General features: G+C 58.6%; 1 protein-coding gene across 1 annotated transcript; it reads right to left on the reverse strand.

Annotated features, from left to right (window-relative positions):
- Window positions 1-151: 151 nt before the first annotated feature.
- Window positions 152-6,930, reverse strand: LOC102049055 (glucagon receptor-like). The gene is made up of 14 exons (XM_055709112.1): window positions 6,827-6,930; window positions 5,865-6,016; window positions 5,533-5,629; window positions 5,117-5,224; window positions 4,709-4,830; window positions 4,497-4,603; window positions 4,226-4,382; window positions 3,707-3,866; window positions 3,447-3,507; window positions 3,188-3,257; window positions 2,664-2,752; window positions 2,331-2,469; window positions 1,968-2,009; window positions 152-1,830 (listed from the first exon to the last, which is right to left on the reverse strand). Exons 2-14 carry the CDS (start codon window positions 5,940-5,942, stop codon window positions 1,759-1,761), a joined length of 1,302 nt encoding a protein of 433 aa, XP_055565087.1. The 5' UTR covers window positions 5,943-6,016; window positions 6,827-6,930; the 3' UTR covers window positions 152-1,758.
- Between the last annotated feature and the right edge of the window lie 10,843 nt (window positions 6,931-17,773).

Below are 17,773 nucleotides of genomic sequence, written 5' to 3' on the forward strand. Positions count from 1 at the left end.
GTGTAGACGTTAGATGAATTTACCTCAGTACCCAAGAGCTGTTCGCCTCCCTCGGAGCAGACAGAAGCAGCATGCTCTGCTTGCTGAAAAATAAATGTTTATTTACATCTGAAAAGAGAGTTAATGTGTAAAATGGCCTCACAGGGGTTGCATCAGTCCAGGAAAACTCCTGTATGACACTCCAGCCTTGAACCCTGCTGCAGCTGAGCTTGGCACAGTGTCTTTCCGTGCTCAAGGCAACCCTCCTTGAGGTGCTGCAACTACACCAGGCTCCCGGTAAGCAGAGGGAGGTGGAGAACCACCTGTGTCCACTTGCATGTGGTGGAGAGTAAGAGCTGCTTTCTGCTTCCAGGGTGGCCCTTTCACAAGGTAAAGCATTGCAGCGTAGGGACAGTGGGCTCTGCAGCATCTGCCTCGCTGCTGAAGGTAACAGCGAGGGGGCTATGGTATCTGCTGCTCCCAGCTCTTGCAGGAGAGCACTGGGAAAGAAGCTGTAAACCAGATGCACCAGCCATGTGTGAACGGAAGTGTTCACGCAGGCTCAGGTGCTTTGCTTGCAGAGGCGTAGGAGTTCCTGGCCTTCCTAGGGTTTGTCCAGCTGCGTGGTGAGGGGGGGCAGCTGATGTGTTGGCACCCTACTGGAAAACAAACATCTTGAACCATGGCTGGGCCCAGAAACGCCCAGCCCTCTGCCAAAATGATTCCTGGCTCCTGCCCCAGAGTTCACAGCTCTTCCAGCCACAAAGAGGGACCTGGCTGGGCCTGGGAGAGGGGAGGTTGGGCTCAGCTCCCAGCGAGCTGATGCTCTCAGGTCCTTCACTCTCCTTGTTTTTCCCCTGCCGCCAAAGGAGAAGCGGTGCTGCCCCTACCACGTAGGGTAAACACAGCAGTAGGTGCTCAAGCACTGTGGGAAGCTACATGCATGCCTGCTGCCTTGGTGCTGCTCGCTGCGAGCGAGGGGCTGGAGGATCTGCTGCTGCAGAGAGGAGGAAACTTGGTGTCTTCTGCAGCTGGAGAGCGAGGAGGGAGGCAGGCACTAATGCCAGGCTCTGCACCAGTGAAGAACGTGGTGAGAAGGTGCAGAAGCAGCACCTCGCTATGAAGAGCTTTGCAGGATGATGCTGGGATGGATGTCTGGGAGCTCTCGGGGTGTTGGTGAGATGGTCCTTGCTTAGGGCAAGGAGGTAATGTCCTGGATCGGAGCTGTGCTGGCACAGCCCAGGGTGCAGCAGGAGGTGTGTGTTCATCTGGGCAGCAGCGCCTGGCTGAGCAGCATCTCCCGTTCCCTGCTGCTTGCCCCCTGCTGATGGCCAGGCTCCCTCTCGCCATGATCCCCTTCCTCAGGTGCCCAGGCTGGTGCGGATGGGAAGGGGGTTTCCACGCGTGTGTCTGGTGGGTGCCAGCAGAGGTAGCTGATGGTGTACAGGTAGCTCAGGCAGCCGTGGAAGGCAGCAGGCACGTCTCCCCACACAGCTCACCGACCCCAAGCAGGGTGAGGCTCTTCCTAGGGGCAGCGATGTCAGGTGAGAGCCCAGGGTGCCTGCCTCCCCCCCGGCCCGCAGCAGGGGGATCCCCTCCAGCAGCTCCGGCGCTCTTGGGTGCGGCACAACCCAGACACGACACCGGTCCCATCCTGGCCATCCTGGGTGGGTGCTGCTGCAGCACGGCTCCCGGCCAGCCCCTCACTCTCCAGCCGGGCCCCTGCACCCGCCGTGGCCGGCAGCCCCTCTCCCTGGCTCTGCGGGGCCAGCTGCCGCATCACTGGGCACAGCAGAGCTCCGGGTGGTCGAGCTTCCAGAGCTGCCACTTCTTCTTCATCTCTGACTTCACCTGCCACAGAGGGGAGAGAGTGGGGGCTCTCCCCTGGCCGTGCCCCCCCCCCCCCCCCCCCCCCCCCGAGCCAGCAGGTGAGGGGTGGGATGGGAAAGCGACCAGCCAAGACAGGAGAAGCTGCGGCAGGTACATACCTCCTTGTTGGCGAAGCAGTACAGCACGGCCACCAGGAAGCCCTGGGGGGGAGAGCAGGGCAGTGAGCCCCCACTGCCACCCCCTCTCCATGGGCTGGCATGGGCTGAGTGTCCCCAAGGCCATTTCTGGGTGGTTTGGGGGCCAAGGTCCCCCTGCCACCACTGCCTCAGAGAGCACAGGAGGCACCATCACGCACCCAACAGCAGGGCTGGGGGTGGGAGAGCCTGTGTCCCCTCCCTGAGCCCTGCCACAGGCTGAGGTGCCATGGGGAGAGCGAGCTGGCAGAGGGACCCCCCCCCCCCCCCAACTCTTGCTCCATGGTGCACCCAGGGCAGAGCAAGGACATCGTGCTCCTGCCTCACCTGGAAGGAGTTGAGGAAGAGGGTGAAGAACACCTTGATGTAGCGCAGGATGCCCGTGGTTTGCTCGTCGGTGGCAAAGATGAAGACCACCTCGTGGATCCCAAAGAGGGGGATGAGGGTGAGCGTGGCTTTGGCCAGCCTGAAAAAGTACAAGGGGACCCCTCCGGCAGCAGGTACTAAAAGGCTGGGGCACAGGTGCAGGCAGGGACCAGCTCTTAGTTAATCTCAGGGTGGTTGTTTGATGTTATGCAGGCTGGGGGAGCAGGGGGAGGTGGCGTAGCCCCCAGCCCAGGGAGGATCCCACAACCAGGCACCCCCTCCCTCCCGGCTCACCGCAGCTTGTAGTCTGCGTAGCCCTTCTGGTTGGCACGGAGCTTGGCCAGGATCACCTTGAGGATCCGCATGAAGATCAGCAGGTTGATCTGCGGGGGGAGACAGTGCAGGGGCACACGTAGCCCAGCACACCCACCCCTCACCCCACCCTTAGGGGCCACAGGGGATGACACCCACCCTGTACAGCCAAGGCTGCTGCAGCCTAACACTGCTGGGTCCCAGAGCCACCCTTCCTCCCCTCCCGCTATCCCAAAATCCCGGCTAGGAAGCAACAGGGGCCACCCACAGCTCCCTTTCCTGGGGCTCAGCACAGCCCCCCCTGCACAAAGCCCCACAGCCTGGGGGTTAGCGAGCTGCTCCTGCAAAAAGACCACCCCATGTGCATTTAGCGTGATGTCTCCGAGGCCCACACCTCCCTCCTGGGCTCTGCTGGGAGCTGCCCTGGGGTCGTTGCCCACCCCCCACCTGCCCCCAGAACCAGGAGTCCTCTGAAAGGGCATTGGGGCTGGTGCGTGTCCCCCTACCAGGGAGGCGAGCAGGATGGGGATGCGAATGATCCACCAGTAAGCCATGTTCTCATTCAGTGCCCAGCACCTGCCCAGGGAGACATGGAGAGCAGCACCATCATGCTGTGCCAGGGGGTGCAGGATAAGGCCAAGAGCGTGCCAGCCCCGGCGAGGTGGGTCAGGGACCCACAGCAGTCTCCGTCCCGCACCCCAGCCAAACCGGAACCACAGCGTGGAGCTGAGCATCCCAGTGGGACACCCGTCCCTCCCCACTCACTCCACGTTCTCCTTCAGGTACTTGGCAGCCATCCAGGGCACCACGAACACCACGGGGGTCCCTGCAAGTCACACAGCAAACCCTGTAAAACCAAGCACCCGCCTGAGCGGAGAAACCGGCCCCAGGGCAAGGGACACCGTGGGGACACCCGGGGTCAGCAGAGCCCCCATCCCGCACCCTCCTGGGGCCGGTTTAGGCCATGGTGCTCACCGACACCAGGTACCATTCCCAGCCCCACCGCACCCCCGGGTGGCCCCTACCCCAGCCCAGGTAGAGGTAGAGCCTGTAGTAATTCTTCTCGGAGAAGACGGCCCCAATAAGCAGCTTGTAGAGGTAGATGGCTTCCACCAGGAACCAGTAGTGGTTGGCCAGGATGCAGTACTGCATCAGCACCTGCGCCGCCCGGCACCCCAGTGCCGCCTGCGAGAGGAGACCTGCTGTGTGGCTGGCAGCGTGCCCACGGGGGTATGGGTCCCCCCGAGAGCTCAAGCAGAGGGTGCACGGGCACCCCAAGCATATGGTGCTGCACAAGCACCCCAAGAACTTGTCCACTGGGTGCATGGGCAGCACAAGCACCCCAAGAGCTTGCCCACCAGGTGCACAGGCATCCCAAGAGCTCACCCAGTGGGTGCATGGGCAGCACAGGCAGCCCAAGAGCTTGTCCACTGGGTGCCTGGGGCTGCACGGGCATCAGCACCCAGCTGCGCACCCCTCCCCAGCCGAGGGTCCCCGTGCTGATTGCAGCCATCGAGCAGGGCCCCCCACGGGGCAGCACTTGCCTCATGGCTCAGCAGAGCCTCCCAGTCAGCCACCTGCAACACCTCCATGCCCCAGCGCTTCTCCAACAGTGCGTCCTTCACCATCACCGAGGTCGCCCGCAGCCCGAAGGAGGCAAAGAGGTTGGCATGAATGTAGTTCCTGGTGCAGCGGAGCTTTCTGCCAAGAACAAAAGTGTCAGGGGTCTGGGTGGGTGGTGGGGACACCCCTCAGCTTGGCCATCACCAGCTGGGAAGGATGAGGGGCAGGACCGTGTCCCCATGGCTCTCCTACCTGAAGACAGTGAGGACGAGCAGGGCAGAGATGAGTGTCAGGAGCGACAGCGAGTACCCCACGGTGTAGAGCACCTTGAAGCTCACCATCAGCTGGTGGGCACCCTCCTGCAGGCAAGCACCACACTGGTGAGCCCAGGTGAGCAGCACCCACCTGTGTGACCGGGGTGCCCCTGCCCATCCCTGCCCTGCAGCCAGGCCGGGGCATCCCACCTCCTCGACAGTGGACTCCATCTCCTCCTCACACTGCGAGTAGTCCCGCCAGGGCTGGCTGCCGTTCACTGTCACCCACTGCCCGTCAGCACCGCACCGGCGGCTCACCAGCCCGTGCTTCACTGCAGGCACAAAGCACCAGCGTGTTCCCCGCAGGCTCCCCCAAACCCCTCTCCCGGCACAACGGGTTGGACTCCGCTCAACCCCAAAGACCCTCTTCTCTAGGGCAGGTGTGAGCGGGGCACGAGCTGGCTCTGCTCCGTGCCCCACGGGTCCCCTTAGCCCCGGGTCTGCTCAGGGGTCCCACTCCCCCTGGCAGTGGGCAGGAGGGGAAACCCCAACAGCCTCTTTCCCCCCGGTGGCTCAGCCCTGGCTCCCAGCTGCAGGGTGGCAGAGGGCCATCGTCACCTTTCTCGAACCAGGGCAGGTAGAAGGGGCAGGAGACGTTGACAAAGGTGCCAGGGCTCCCGTCGGGCCAGCAGGCGTACATGTCAAAGGTCCGGTTGCAGAAGAGCCCTTCCAACGGCAGCGAGGAGGGGGGAAAGCCGACAGTCAGACACTGGTGGCACAGCCACGTCCAGCCCCACCACCTCAGCCCATGGCCAGCATCACCCTGAACGGGGCCCTGGTGCCCCCCACCAGCCTCAGCCCCCTGGGGCATCCCAGCCCTGGGCATTGCATATGCGTCGGGGAGACACTCATCCCTCTGTAGGTGACTGATACAGAAGATGCTGGAGGAGGGACAAAAGCTGGTCCCAGCCCTGGCTGTCGCCTAGATCCACGTGCGCCCACATCTGACCCTGAGACAGGGCACAGCCCCGTACCTGCTGGGTAGGGCTCGCTCGCCATCCTCCTCAAGCACTCATCACGGTACCGCATCCACTCCTCGAAGGTCTTCTCCAGCACCCTGGCCCCACCATGCTGCAAGTCCAGAGCCAGGTCAGAGCCTGGGGCCGGCTGCCCACTGGCCTGCCTGCCCCACCATGGCAGCCCCCCAGCCGGCTGCCTGCAGCCCCCCACCACACTGCCACGTGCCAGCACCCTCAGCCTGGGCAGCACCATGCGATGACGCCCAGACTGAGCCTGCTCTCAGTGGGTCAAAGCCCAGCAGCGCCAATCCTGCTGCCCCATGGGCCAGCCCCAGCTTGCTCCTTACTGGCATGGAGGAGAACAGGTACATCCAGGTGAGATGGACAAGGCTCCGCTGGTAGCCAGACCTGGGCATGTCCCTCATGGCTGCCCTCACCGGCCCGTGGCCACTGCTCCCAGCACCGGAATGCGCCTTGGGCTGAGCTGAGGATCCGGATCCTGGGTGAGAGGCGGAGGACTGAGGACAGCTCTGCCCATCACCCGCATCCGTGCGGATGAGGAGAGGAACTCGCTGAGGCAGCAGAGAAGCAGGGTGTGAGGGGCAGCCGCAGCACGTCCTGGGCTGCCACAGCCCCGTCACTGCCCCGCCGGAGCCAAAACCTCAGGGAGCATCAGGCAGGAGCACTAGATCACACCTCTCGGCCAAGCCTTGCCAGCTCCCGCTCCAGCGGCTGGCAAGCCAGGCGGCCGCGATGCTGAAGTGGGAGGAAAGCAAAAGCCATCCCGGTAACCGATGTGACAGCCCCGGTGCCCCCGCTGCTGAACCCGGCAGGCGGCTGGCACCCCACGGGTGGCCTGTTGCCAGTCAGCCCCGGGAAGGGGCCAGGGCCGCAGGGACAAGCCCAGGGGAAGGCGAAGGGATCTCCGGGGGCTCCCCTGGGACCTGCTGTGCCTCCCCTCGCCCTGCTGCCCACCAGCCAGGATGGGACCCCCCCCATCCCCTGTGCCCCATCCCCCTCCCAGCCCCGTTCCTGCCGGCAGAGACTGCCTGCACAGCCCCCCGCCCCACACAGTCCCCCGGGGGTCCCCGGCCAGCACCGACAGCCTCAACCCAGGGACCCCCGGGGCTCCACATCGCTCCAGGTTGGACGGCCCCAGCATGCCCCGCCCCGGGCTGTGCCCACCCGTGCTCCCCGTCCCAGCATGGCCCCCCTCGGTGCCGGCCCCCCCGGGGCTCCCCGGCTGCTCGGTGCCCGCAGCGGTCCCGCTCCGCCCGGGCTCTGCCGCCCGCGCCCCCCGCCCGCTTACCTTGCGCGGCGACGGCCCCGCAGCCCCGGCACCGCCGGTACCACCGGCACGACCGGCAGCCTCGGCACGACCGGCAGCCCCGGTACCACCGGCAGCCCCGGCTCCGCGACGTGAGCGCGGCGGAGAGCGAGCGGTTTCTGCGGCGCGGCCGCCTCCCGCCAGCGCCGTGCCCCGACGGGGGGGCTTGGAGGGGCGGCACCGCCTCCCGGGGCTCGGGCCGCCCCGGCGGGTCCCGGGCACGGCTGCTCCCCGCCCCCCGCCGAGCTCCGGCACGGCCCCCGCGGGGACCCCCGGCTGGGTCACACTGGGATGAGGGGGGTCCAGGTCCAGCTCCACCAGGGGTCCCTGGCTGTGTCAAATGGGGACGGGGTCTGAGTCCAGCCCTGCTGGGGGTCCCTGGCTGGGTGACACAAGGATGGGGATGGGTGTCCAGTCCTCAAACTGTGGGTCACAGGGATAGGAACATGGGTCCAGACCCCCTCGGTGTCCCCCAGAGGGCCCCCCCACCTGCCTCCACAGCCCTAGGGAGAGTCTCTGGCATCCTTCACTTTCCAGGTTTGGCACCCTGATGACTGTCCCCTGGGCTGGATGCTGTGGGGTGCCGGCATGGTGGCAGCCCCTCACCAGGCAGCGTGGGCATCTGGGGGCCACCCTCCCCTGAGGACAATGCTGGATGGGGCACAGGGACACAGCCCATGACTGGAGTTCCATCATGCAGCCCCAGCAGTGGGGAAACCAGAAGGGCAGGGACAAGCCATGGGACAAGCCCGGTGGCCCTGGTCATGCTGCCTCCCCAGCTGCCCCAGGTCCTCACAGCGGGGGGGGGGAGGGGAGCTGTGCTGACCCACCAGCCTGAGGAAGGGCGGGTGAAGGGGGTTCCTATCGGTGGAGCAGGCGGAGGAGGTTTAAAGGATGGCTGAGCCCCCCCTGGAAAGCCCCTGGGGACCCTCCGCAGGCCAGCAGAGCCCCTCCAGACTCCCACCTCCCATCTAGTGTGGCTTGGAGCCACTGTGTGCCGGGAAGCCGGTGCTGGCCCGGCTGGGTTTACACCCTAAAACGGAATGCATCAGAAACTGCAATTCTTTTGCAAAAATATGATGTTTGCCCTCTAATGATTCCAGTAGGCTTGGAGCAGATACAGTGATTCGGATGGATGAGGAGTTGCATGTGTTGCTCTAGTGAGTGTCCGGTTATTCCAAATGAAAAATGACACGTGACGGAGCAGCCGGTGGTAACGGGTGGCTGGGCTGGGGAAGCCAAGCCCTTGGGTGCCCTTCTCCACACACGATGATGCCGGGGCCTCTCTACCCCCTGTGTTTGCTTATCAGCAGATGATAGCGCTTTTGTGTCTGCTCACATACAGATGGAAACTAAAACTAATGGGCTTGAGATTTAAGGGGTGGCCTTTGGCCAGATGTGCCCACACTGAGGCTCCCTTATGCTGGGGGCTCGGGCCATCTGCAGGGTCCCAGAGCCCTAGAAAGGGAGGGGAGGTAAGCCGGGGGACAGTGTTTGAGGGTGAGTTGGACCCTTGCTCGCCTCCAAGCATCACGGCGGTATGAGGCTCTGGCCTCGTACGTGGGGAGCAAGTCCTTCCAGCTCCTCCCGCCTGGGAAGCTGAGCTGGAAAACAGCCGTGAGCTCCTGTGGTCCTTCACCCACCCTTGGGGGGTCTCCAGGGTGCGCCAGAGCGGTGTGGGTGTCTGCACCCCAGCCAGGCACTGGTGTGCTCTCCGTGGCACAGGCTCATGCTGGGAGGCAGGTGCTGGGGTGATGCTGGGCTGTATCTCCCCTGCAAAGCCGCTGTTGGGCTCGGCACTGGCTGCCCTCCCACCTTCCAGCATGGTGGAGCTGGGAGCCAAAGCTCAGACACCACCGAGGGTCCCCACCACTGGGGCAAGGGGCGAGGGGCAGACACTGGGAAGGAAGATGCTCACTAGGTGCAGGCAGGGAATGCACCTCTTGGGCATTTCCAGGGGGAGGCTGGGGGAATAAATCGGTTTTCTGGCAGGTTTTGAGCAGCCTCTGTGTGAGGAAAGCACGTAACTCACAAGCGCCTGGTGCCAGTTCTCCTGTGGGAGCAAGCCCGTGTGCCTGGGTGTGCAGTGGACACATCCTCGGCTCGGCTGTGGCACAGCCCAAACCTGTCCTGCTGCTGCCGGGGTGACACCCCTGGCCGAGCCCCCAACTGCCCTGTGCCCAGGCCAGCAGACCCATTCAGCAGGGATGCTGCTGCTGCTGTGCTTGCCGGGGACAGTGTCCTCCCAGAGCAGGCAGGGCTCGTGCTGGGGGTCCATGAGCCCATGATGTGCTTTTTTGCTGTAAAGCAACTTTGCTGGGTGACTTCGAACCGTCTGCATCACCTGTGGGAAGAAAGAGGATGAGGACCCGAGCCCTGACCGATCCTACCCATACTGCCTTGCCAGGGGTGCTCCTTGCACTTGGTGGCACTTAAACTCTGCTTTTCTTCTGTGATTCCACCCCCCCCCACATCCCACTGCCGGCATCATCATCGGCAGCAGGGCGTGACTCACTGGAGCTCAGCTGCTCATTTTGCAGACCAGGCTCCAGATGGTCTCCCCGGCTCCCCCCACCCCGGGTAGCTGCTGTCTCACTGCCGCTCGCAGCCTGGCTCATGCCCCCCCCAGCTGCTTGTCACTCCAGGTAAAGAACTGATTCTCCTCCTTCTCCTCCACCTCTCGTCCTACCTGTTCCCCCCAGGCAGGCAGCGGGCATCGCACACCGGGCTGTGGCTGGACGCCCTGGCTGTGCCTCTCTCTATGGGCTGGCATTGCCACGTGGTGGCTTTGGTGTGGATGGGGAAAGTGGGGACACAGCATCTCAGCTGCTGTGCGCCAGCCTCTGCAAATGGATGTGGAGCAAGGAGGATGCTCAGAGGTCAGAAAGCTCCTGTACGAGGTCTCCTGAAGGGATAAAGAGTCCTGTCACAAGGGGGGAATTGTGTGAGGAGCTCCTCCACTGCTCCTATACATCACCGTGCCATGGGGCCAGAGCTGGTGTTGGCTTTCCCAGGGTCGCATCCTGCCCCATGCAACCATAACATGGTCCTGGGGCACCTATGGAAGGTGCTTGCAATCACGTCCCCCTCCCCAGACCTGGGCACCCTATGGATTTGCCCCACAGACCTCCCTGCGTGAACCCATCTAATGCCAGCAGGAGCTTGGGGTGGGCTCATACCATAGCAATGCTGAATTTGGAGGACAGCCCAGAGCTCCAGCATGCAGGTGGGGGAGCTGGAGCTGTGATTCCCTGAAAAGGGACAACAAATCTCCTGGCATCGTTGCCCAGCATGGTCCCCACTGACCCTGCAGAGCCCAAAGGACTCTGCAGGGTCGGCAGGGACCGCACCATGATGGAGGGCCCATCTGGAGGGGATTTGCTCACCCGTTCTTTGAATTAGGGACGTGAGGAACAGGCTGTTCCTCTCCATATTGATGCATCTCAGGCAGGGTCTCTATAGCGACTGCAGTTCTTGTGGCTCAGCCGGGGCTGGATCCTGACCTGTGGGGTGCTGCAGAGCCAGTTGTAGGCATGGGGAGAGTGGCTGGGACAGCGCCCAAGTCCAGGCATCGCTGGGATGGATGTGGTGCTGGAGCCTGGCACTCCATCCCCTAGGGCTGATGTGCCCACCCTCAGGACAGCCATGTCCCCCACCCCTGCCCAGGGACAACCCCTCACTGCTGTCCTGCATCTGGGGGAGATGCACGGGCATTTCCCATCGGCGGTTTTGCAGTCAGACCATGTGCATCCACATCCTCCTCTTGGCTGTGGTCCTGGCAGCCCATCAGCATGTGATGGCCATTCCAGCACCTCGCTCTGCGCTTGGCCAGGCCCCAGCAGCTCTGCAAGACAGGCAGCAGTTTGAAACACCTTCCCAATCCCTTGTGCAATGGGTAAGACCCTGCAAGACCACCGCTATCCTGCTCTCCAACAGCTGCTGACACGCTGCGGGGGGGTTTGGGATGCTGGCTATGCTGCATGGCTTTCACCGAGGAGACAAGGTGTTGGTGCCTCTTGGGCAACCTGAGAGCTGCAGGGGTGCTCAGGAAGGGGAGAGCATCCTCCAGCATCCTCCATCAGTGTCACCACGGGCTAGATGCTGAACCAGACAACCATGCAGGGCTAAGGCTCTTTCTCCAAGGACTGTCACCCTGCTTGCCAGCAGAAACACGTCCTGAAAACAGGTGTCATTTTATTTAGCTGTTATTGGCAGGGAAATTCATACATGTGTATTGTTGTAGCCTTTGATAATCATGCTGCTTTGCTTCCCATACAGAAGCAATTTGCAGAACAGAAATGCTAATCAACACATCCTGGCTTCCAATTATTCAGTGAACTTCTCAGAAAAGCCTGCCGGACTGTTACCAGGTAGAGAAATTCAGCAGCATGTGAATGCCCCTGAAACCACACGAGGAGAGACAGTACTCATCGCAGCTGATCAATTCTGCACCACTTGCTGCTGGACTTGGGAAGCTGCTGGAAGCTCAGGTGCACCAAAAGCTTTCGTATGTGCTAAAGAGCAAAGTATTTTTAATATCAGCAGATGGTGCTATTAAAGATAGCTGCAAAAGTGCAGCCCGATGAGATGGAGAGGCAGACCCCCACCAGTGTGGAGCTGCTTGCCCTGGGGTTTGCTCTTTTTGGAAGCTTCAGCCTGTAACTGAGCAAAAGCTGTTTCTTGCTTGAACATCTCTGATGCAGGAGAGAAATGATCCCAGGCTTTGCCCAGCTGCAAAGTGCTTCCTCTTCCTGCAGGGCAGTGTTTTGGGCTGAGTTTGACCTCTGATACAGAGCAACAGCTTAAATACCTTCTGGGAGACATCGAGTCACTCCAGCAGCGAGGGCATTGCCACGGGGCTGGACCATGGCACCTCAGCTCCGGGAGATTCGCTACTTTGGGGCTTATTCCTGCAAAGACTGTGAGAAATGTAACACTTAATACTATATTATATGCTTGAGCATTTGCCTGATGGTTATGGTTTTTGTTAGGACATGATTACAAAGAGATTGGTAACATGTCAACCTGCCTATAGCCAGAAATCAGGCAAACACCACTGCCATCCCACCCATTTAAGAGCAGTTAGGGGATTTTGTAGAGAATCAGCTGCTTGGACATTTGTTCCTGATAAATGCTGGTTTCGAGAGATACTGGGGGACAAAGAACTTTGGAAGGACAGAGAGAGATGCTCTTTTGAGTAGAGAAGGAAGAGATGCCTTGGAAGGTGCTGCGGCCCAGCACCTTGGAGGGGTTGTACAAGACCCAGAGCTCAGAGCTCGGAGTTTTGCACAGCATTTGCATGATGGGAGCATCCCATTTCCATCCCCTTGGGCGATGACAGCCCAGGGATCCCACTCCATCCACGGTTTCACAGCAAAGGTCATTTCCAAGCCAGCATTTCAGCGCAGTGCTGCCACGTGCCTGTGACAAATGACTGTTCCCAGCTCATAAAGGCACTATTGAATTTAGCAGTTACTCAGAGAAACCCTCCGCAGATGCCGTCCTTCCGGTGAGCCCCCGGGTGCACGGGCTGCCAGGTCTGGATTCAAAGCTGACCAAGCCTCCTTAGCTTTCATCGTGTTCCTTGCCTCCAAGCAGGAAGGCTTAAACGATAAGATCAAGAACTTTGCTGAAAATCATCTATATTCACATCCTGCCCTGGAGCTGGACTCTTTGTACCTGTCCTCTGCTGAAGGGCACAGCTTGCCCTCTTCCATATGTAAAGCCTTGGCAGGCAGCGCAGCATCCATATTCCATGTCAGGGCCGATATACCCCCGGCATCAGGAATTCGAGGAGCAGATAAGAGGCTGCATATTTTATTGCCTTTTCGCCTGGTTGCAACTTCTTCTATTACCACCTGTTTAAGCAGAACTGTGCCTGATCTGTCTCTTGCCTGTCTTCTCTTCCTGGCCAGACTGGCAGTGTAGCCACATCCAGGGGGAGCAGCATGTCCTTCTCACCCACCGGTGTGGAAATAAGGGTGCTGGCCACCTTCCTGCATGGGTGTGATGTACATGGGGATGGAACTCTGCTTTGCTTTGCACCCAGCTGCATCCACAGCCCTGGGGTGGACATACAGATGACTTTCCAAAGGTAAAACAGAGCCCTGAAGGTGACTTTGGAAAAATCCCTTTGGCAAAAAAATCCCTTTGTCCCCCTCTTTGAGCAAGGGGCAGTATTTTTGTCATCCTTGGGACACAGGCATGGCCTCCCTCCATGCCCTGTGGACAGGGTATGGCTGCTCAGCAAAGACAGAGCTGTGCTGCTTGCAGTGGTGGCTCTGGCAGGGACTGTCCCCTGCAGCTACCATGGGGCCTGGTCATAGCAATGACCTGTGTCTTCAACCTCCATCCTTTCCCACCCTGCTCCAGGTGAAACTGCTACTTAACATCATTTAGCCTAATTGCTGTTAAACTGGGCAGGGTCTGGGCTAACCCCAGGTGTAATCTCTCAAGGGCATCTTCATCAGAGCGTCCCATTGACTATTTACAGGCTCCGCAGGGGGAGAGCAGTGCTTTGTCAGGGCAGAGTCAGGAGGAGTTAGATTGTTTTCCAAAATGTTCAAGGGGAGGCTGGGCAGCCTGGAAGATCTCTTTTATTCCTCGCCAAAATGCCTTTGCTGTGGCTTGGTCCTGCCTGTGAAGATCCATGGGTGGCTGCTGCCTGGCTCCCCCCAGCCTGGGCGGGGGTTCTGAAGCCCCCTGTGTAAGCAGAGGAGTGAAGGTGGGCATGCTGCATGGGCTGCTGTGGCTGGGTAACCTGTGCATGCCCCAAAAGTGCTGCTGACCCTCAGCTGTTTTGAGGACAGAGGTGTTTTCTATAGCTTTGACATCCTATTTTGCAAAACAGAGACAAATAAGTAGGGGTTTAAGAAGCTGCCTTGTCTTGCAATGTGTTCTGAGTCCTTCCTAGCCTTCCAGCTGTCACTGATGTTAGCTGCTTGCCACCTTATGGTGTTCTATGATGGAAGAAAACATATTTTTACCCAGGACTGTAATCTGCATGACTGTTATGCCCAGTAAAGCGTTGAAGTCACTTGGACCTGCCGGGTGAGAGGCATGCTCTGCTTTTCTGTATTGCCAGCAGATCTGAAAGGGCTTCAAAAAAAACTATCACAAGGCTGCTAACCCTGCTTGTGATATGTAACATAGCTTATAGCTGGGGAAACAGAGGCACTGAGCCAGTAAATGCTGTGCTATGTCATGGGGCAGGTCACCTGAGGTGAGACTGATGGACCCTGGAAGCCCAGCTAACCAGAGGAGATGTCAGGATGCATCTCCTCCAGTGTTTGGTGGGAATTGCCCCCAGCCCTCAAGTTCGGGATGCTCTAGCCTGCTGGGCACGGTGCTGTATCGTGGCACGCTGGGCTGTTTAACTTGAACTTGCTGGGAAAACTCCCTCCTTCTCCTTGCTTTGGGGAAAATGAAGTAAGAAAGCAACTTGCTGGTTTCTTAACAGTTCCTTCCATGCGTTACTGCATGAGCTTCCGAAGTAGCTGGTGGAGTGGGCAGATCTGAGACTGGGGTTAGTGGAGCAGCTCTTTGCTTCTCTTGCTGTTTGCAGGGAGCTGACTCCTCTGCTCAAATGCAGCTCTCCTTTGAGGCTCAAACATGAAAAGCCCAGGCAGCTTGGCACGCGCTGTTGTTCTGGGCTCTTTCTGGTGTTGGATTCCTGTGTGTGCACAAAATCCTTACAAAAATGTAGGGGTTTAGGAAAAGTGTATCTAAATGTACCAATAGATGCCATGAGCCACGCTGAAAACAGCCCCTTGGACTTTTATGCGTTAGCCAAGGTTGCTTGTGTGTGACTTTCCCTCTGATGATAGAGGGGCCAATTAATTGCTGTAAAAAGTCAAGGCTGTGTAGTCCCTGGCTATTGCTCCTTCCCCACTCGCTCCATTTCTGCTGCTGCAGGGAAGCTCTCCAGGAGCAGCAGTATGGACTCCATGCCTTCTGCCTCAGCAATTTCTGTCTTCAAGGAGTTTTGCTTCCCCATTTAAGATTTTTAGCACTTGGGTGCTGGCTGGGCTCCTTCCTGCTGGGCATCACCAGCACCAGGGGCCTGAACGATGCTCAGGAGCGCTGTGCACAGCAGAGCACTCATATGTAGCGATGGGGGATTAGCAAACCCCTTGCTGATGAGGTGCAGGCAGGCATGACCCCAGATTCCTGCTCTGCAGCTTTTCCACCCTGGAGGCCATCCTCCTGCGACTCAACAGGCTTTGGGCTAAGTTCTGAGGGGTATTCACTCCTCTTTTAGTTAATGAAGCCTGGAGCCAGGTCCTGGGTTCACTGGCAACGTGATGTATTTTCTGACGCTCCAGTAAAGTGAGATTTTTGGATGTACATATCACCTCTGCTCATAAAGATGTACAGACATTCTCACTGTGAAATTTCTGTTGTGACCAGAGATCTTCCAACAGCTTAACGGCTGATGACGACACCCAGTCTGAAGAGAAAACAATCTAACTCTTTCCCAGGGAGCCAAACATCCTCATTAGCTAACTGAGGTGGGATAATCATTCCCCAAATCCCATAAAATCTGCAGTGCAATAGCTTTAGCTTCAACAGCAGAGAGGTTATAAGGTTTCCTTACACCTGCCGTATGCTCCAGACAGGCGGGTGACACAGCCGCAATGCAGGCAGCTGCTGGGAGCGATGCTGAATTTGTCTAGAAGGAATAGCTTCCTCTAGGCTCAATTTCACAGCTGAGTGTATTTTTGCAGTAGAAAAAGGTAGTTACAAGAAAGGGGTTAGTTCCAGGTGAGGCATGTCCCTGCTGTTGCTGCTGCTCTTGCGGTCGTGCCTGGCTTGGTCTGGCAGATAGTGAAGCTGGGTGCTGACATCCCTTCGGCTTTGCCAAGAGCCAGGGTCCTGCAGGAGGGCTCAGCAGTGCCAGCCCCTCCCTGGGCACTGTCACCCACCCATCTGCAGGTGAGGTACCTAAAAGCCACCAAAAAGAAAAAATTCTGCTACCCCTGCTGTGCCCAGTGCCACCCCAGTGATCTCTCACTTTGCCTTGCACCACTCTGGCTGTGCCCCATCCTCTGCCTGAACCCTCTCCATCGCTTCCGCTCCAAACATTCCTTGTCAAAAACCTATTTTTAGATTTAAACCAGCTGCCCTCACCTCTTAACAGAGCAACACTTAATTCTGCTGCTGAGATCACAGGTTTCTGCCAGCACAGGGATGTAAAATTGCTGGCCTGGCTCAGCCCCAAGGTTGGTTTATCCCAGACCCCGGCGCGGCTCTTTCAGCCGGCGGTGGTTTAACAGAGGGAACAGAGGGTTTAGCAGAGCTGGGAACAGAGGACAAAGCCAGCTCGAAGCACTTCAAAACTTTCACTGCAGTTTGATAAATCCAAAAGGTTTTTAAGCGGGCTGTTTCTTCTCCTGGCAGCATAAAAGGTTGTGCCCTGAAGCAGCTGCTAAGTGTTTAAATGCTAATTTTATGTCTGCATTTCCCTTTGAGCTCTTTCTTTTTTGGAGGACAGGGCTCCATCCCTGTCCCACCGGAGCTATCGAGCTATCGGCAGGGCTCCTCCTGCCCTGATGCTGGCTCTCCATCATGTGGCTTCTCTGGTGGCAGTGGTCCCCAAGCCCACCTGAGGCTGCATGGTGGGGGCTGAGGGTGCAGACCTCCACGATTCCACCAGCTGCTCCCAGAAAGCAGCACCCTGATAGCAACAGGGGAGGATGGAAAGCCTCACTTGGGGCGAAAACTGGGCAAAGGTGGCACATCCACAGGTAAGGACTATTTGGGATAATCCTGGAAGAGCTCTCATTTCCACTTATTTGTGTCTCTAGTTTTGACGGTGGTGCTCAAATGGTGACTGCAGTTAGTTAACTAACGTAGCTGTGCCAAAACCTGAGCCTGGAGAAAAGGACCTTGCCCAGGAGGGCTTGTTTCACCCTTGCACTGGGCAGGGCTTGTACTGCTCCCCTGGGAAAGCAGTGCTTTGCTTGGTGATCCTCATCAAACAGGGCAAACTGGGTAGTGTCCTTCCAAGCCCACTTTGACTCTTCCTCCTTGTCACCTTTGCTGGTTGCTCTCCGTACCCTTCCCTCCAGGTAGGTCAGGAGCCAAAATGTTGGCGTTGCAGGAAAGACACATCAAAACTTCTCATGAGAAAATAACTTTTGGTTTCCTTTGCCTCACAGTGAAGGTGATGGGGACTTTCAGCTCCCAGGGATGCAGGGAGCGCCGTGTCATCTGTAAATCAAGCTGTGCCATGCCATCTTAAATTGGACACCCAGAAGTCAGGCAGATTCTGGGAAACCGGCAATTAGCGCTGGCTTCAGGCAGGCCAAATGGCACTCTGCTTTGCAGGGAGCTAATGGAGAGTGGAAATATAATCTTGTTTTTCACTGCATATAAATGAGAACCCAGCCTCTCCTCTCCTGACCTGTCAGACGAAGTCTGAGATGGATCTGGAAATCTACTTGCTCAGGGATGTTTTTTCATCCTAAGTAGCTTCTCTTGCTTATCTGCTGAGTGATCAGACGGAGCCTGTTGATTTATTACCCCTTCTGCTTGATACATGGGCTGCTGCTTATCCTGGGTAGCCACTCGGCTCTCAGAGCCCTTCCCTAATGCCAGCACATTAACAGGGAGGGAGCTGCTCTGCAGTGTAATTACAGGGAACGTGACATTCCTGGATATTTTCCTTCCCCAGACACAAGGGCTCCACATTTCCCTCGGTTCCTCAGCACAAATATCACTTCACCTCCCACCAGCGACCCCCAGCCATTTCCTCTCCCGCTGGTAGCGGTTACCTTCCCTTCCTCGCTTCTGGAGTGATGAGGGTAATGTTAAATAAAGTGAGGAGGAAGAAGTCTGCTTGTGAAACTCTCTTCCATGCCAACACCAAGGAGTCTGCAAGCTGAGCCAGCCCTCAGCAGCAAACAGAAACTTCAGATTGTGTGGATG

This window comes from Falco cherrug, chromosome 4, assembly GCF_023634085.1.
Source record: "Falco cherrug isolate bFalChe1 chromosome 4, bFalChe1.pri, whole genome shotgun sequence".
NCBI classification, from domain to species: domain Eukaryota; kingdom Metazoa; phylum Chordata; class Aves; order Falconiformes; family Falconidae; genus Falco; species Falco cherrug.

Excerpts from the sequence above, each read along its gene's own strand:
- LOC102049055 (XM_055709112.1), bottom strand. The coding sequence starts at position 5,942 with ATGAGGGACATGCCCAGGTCTGGCTACCAGCGGAGCCTTGTCCATCTC. Across the intron at positions 5,630-5,864 it reads ACCTGTTCTCCTCCATGCCA|CATGGTGGGGCCAGGGTGCT; the intron begins GTAAGGAGCAAG and ends CTGGACTTGCAG. Across the intron at positions 4,383-4,496 it reads CTCGTCCTCACTGTCTTCAG|AAAGCTCCGCTGCACCAGGA; the intron begins GTAGGAGAGCCA and ends TGTTCTTGGCAG.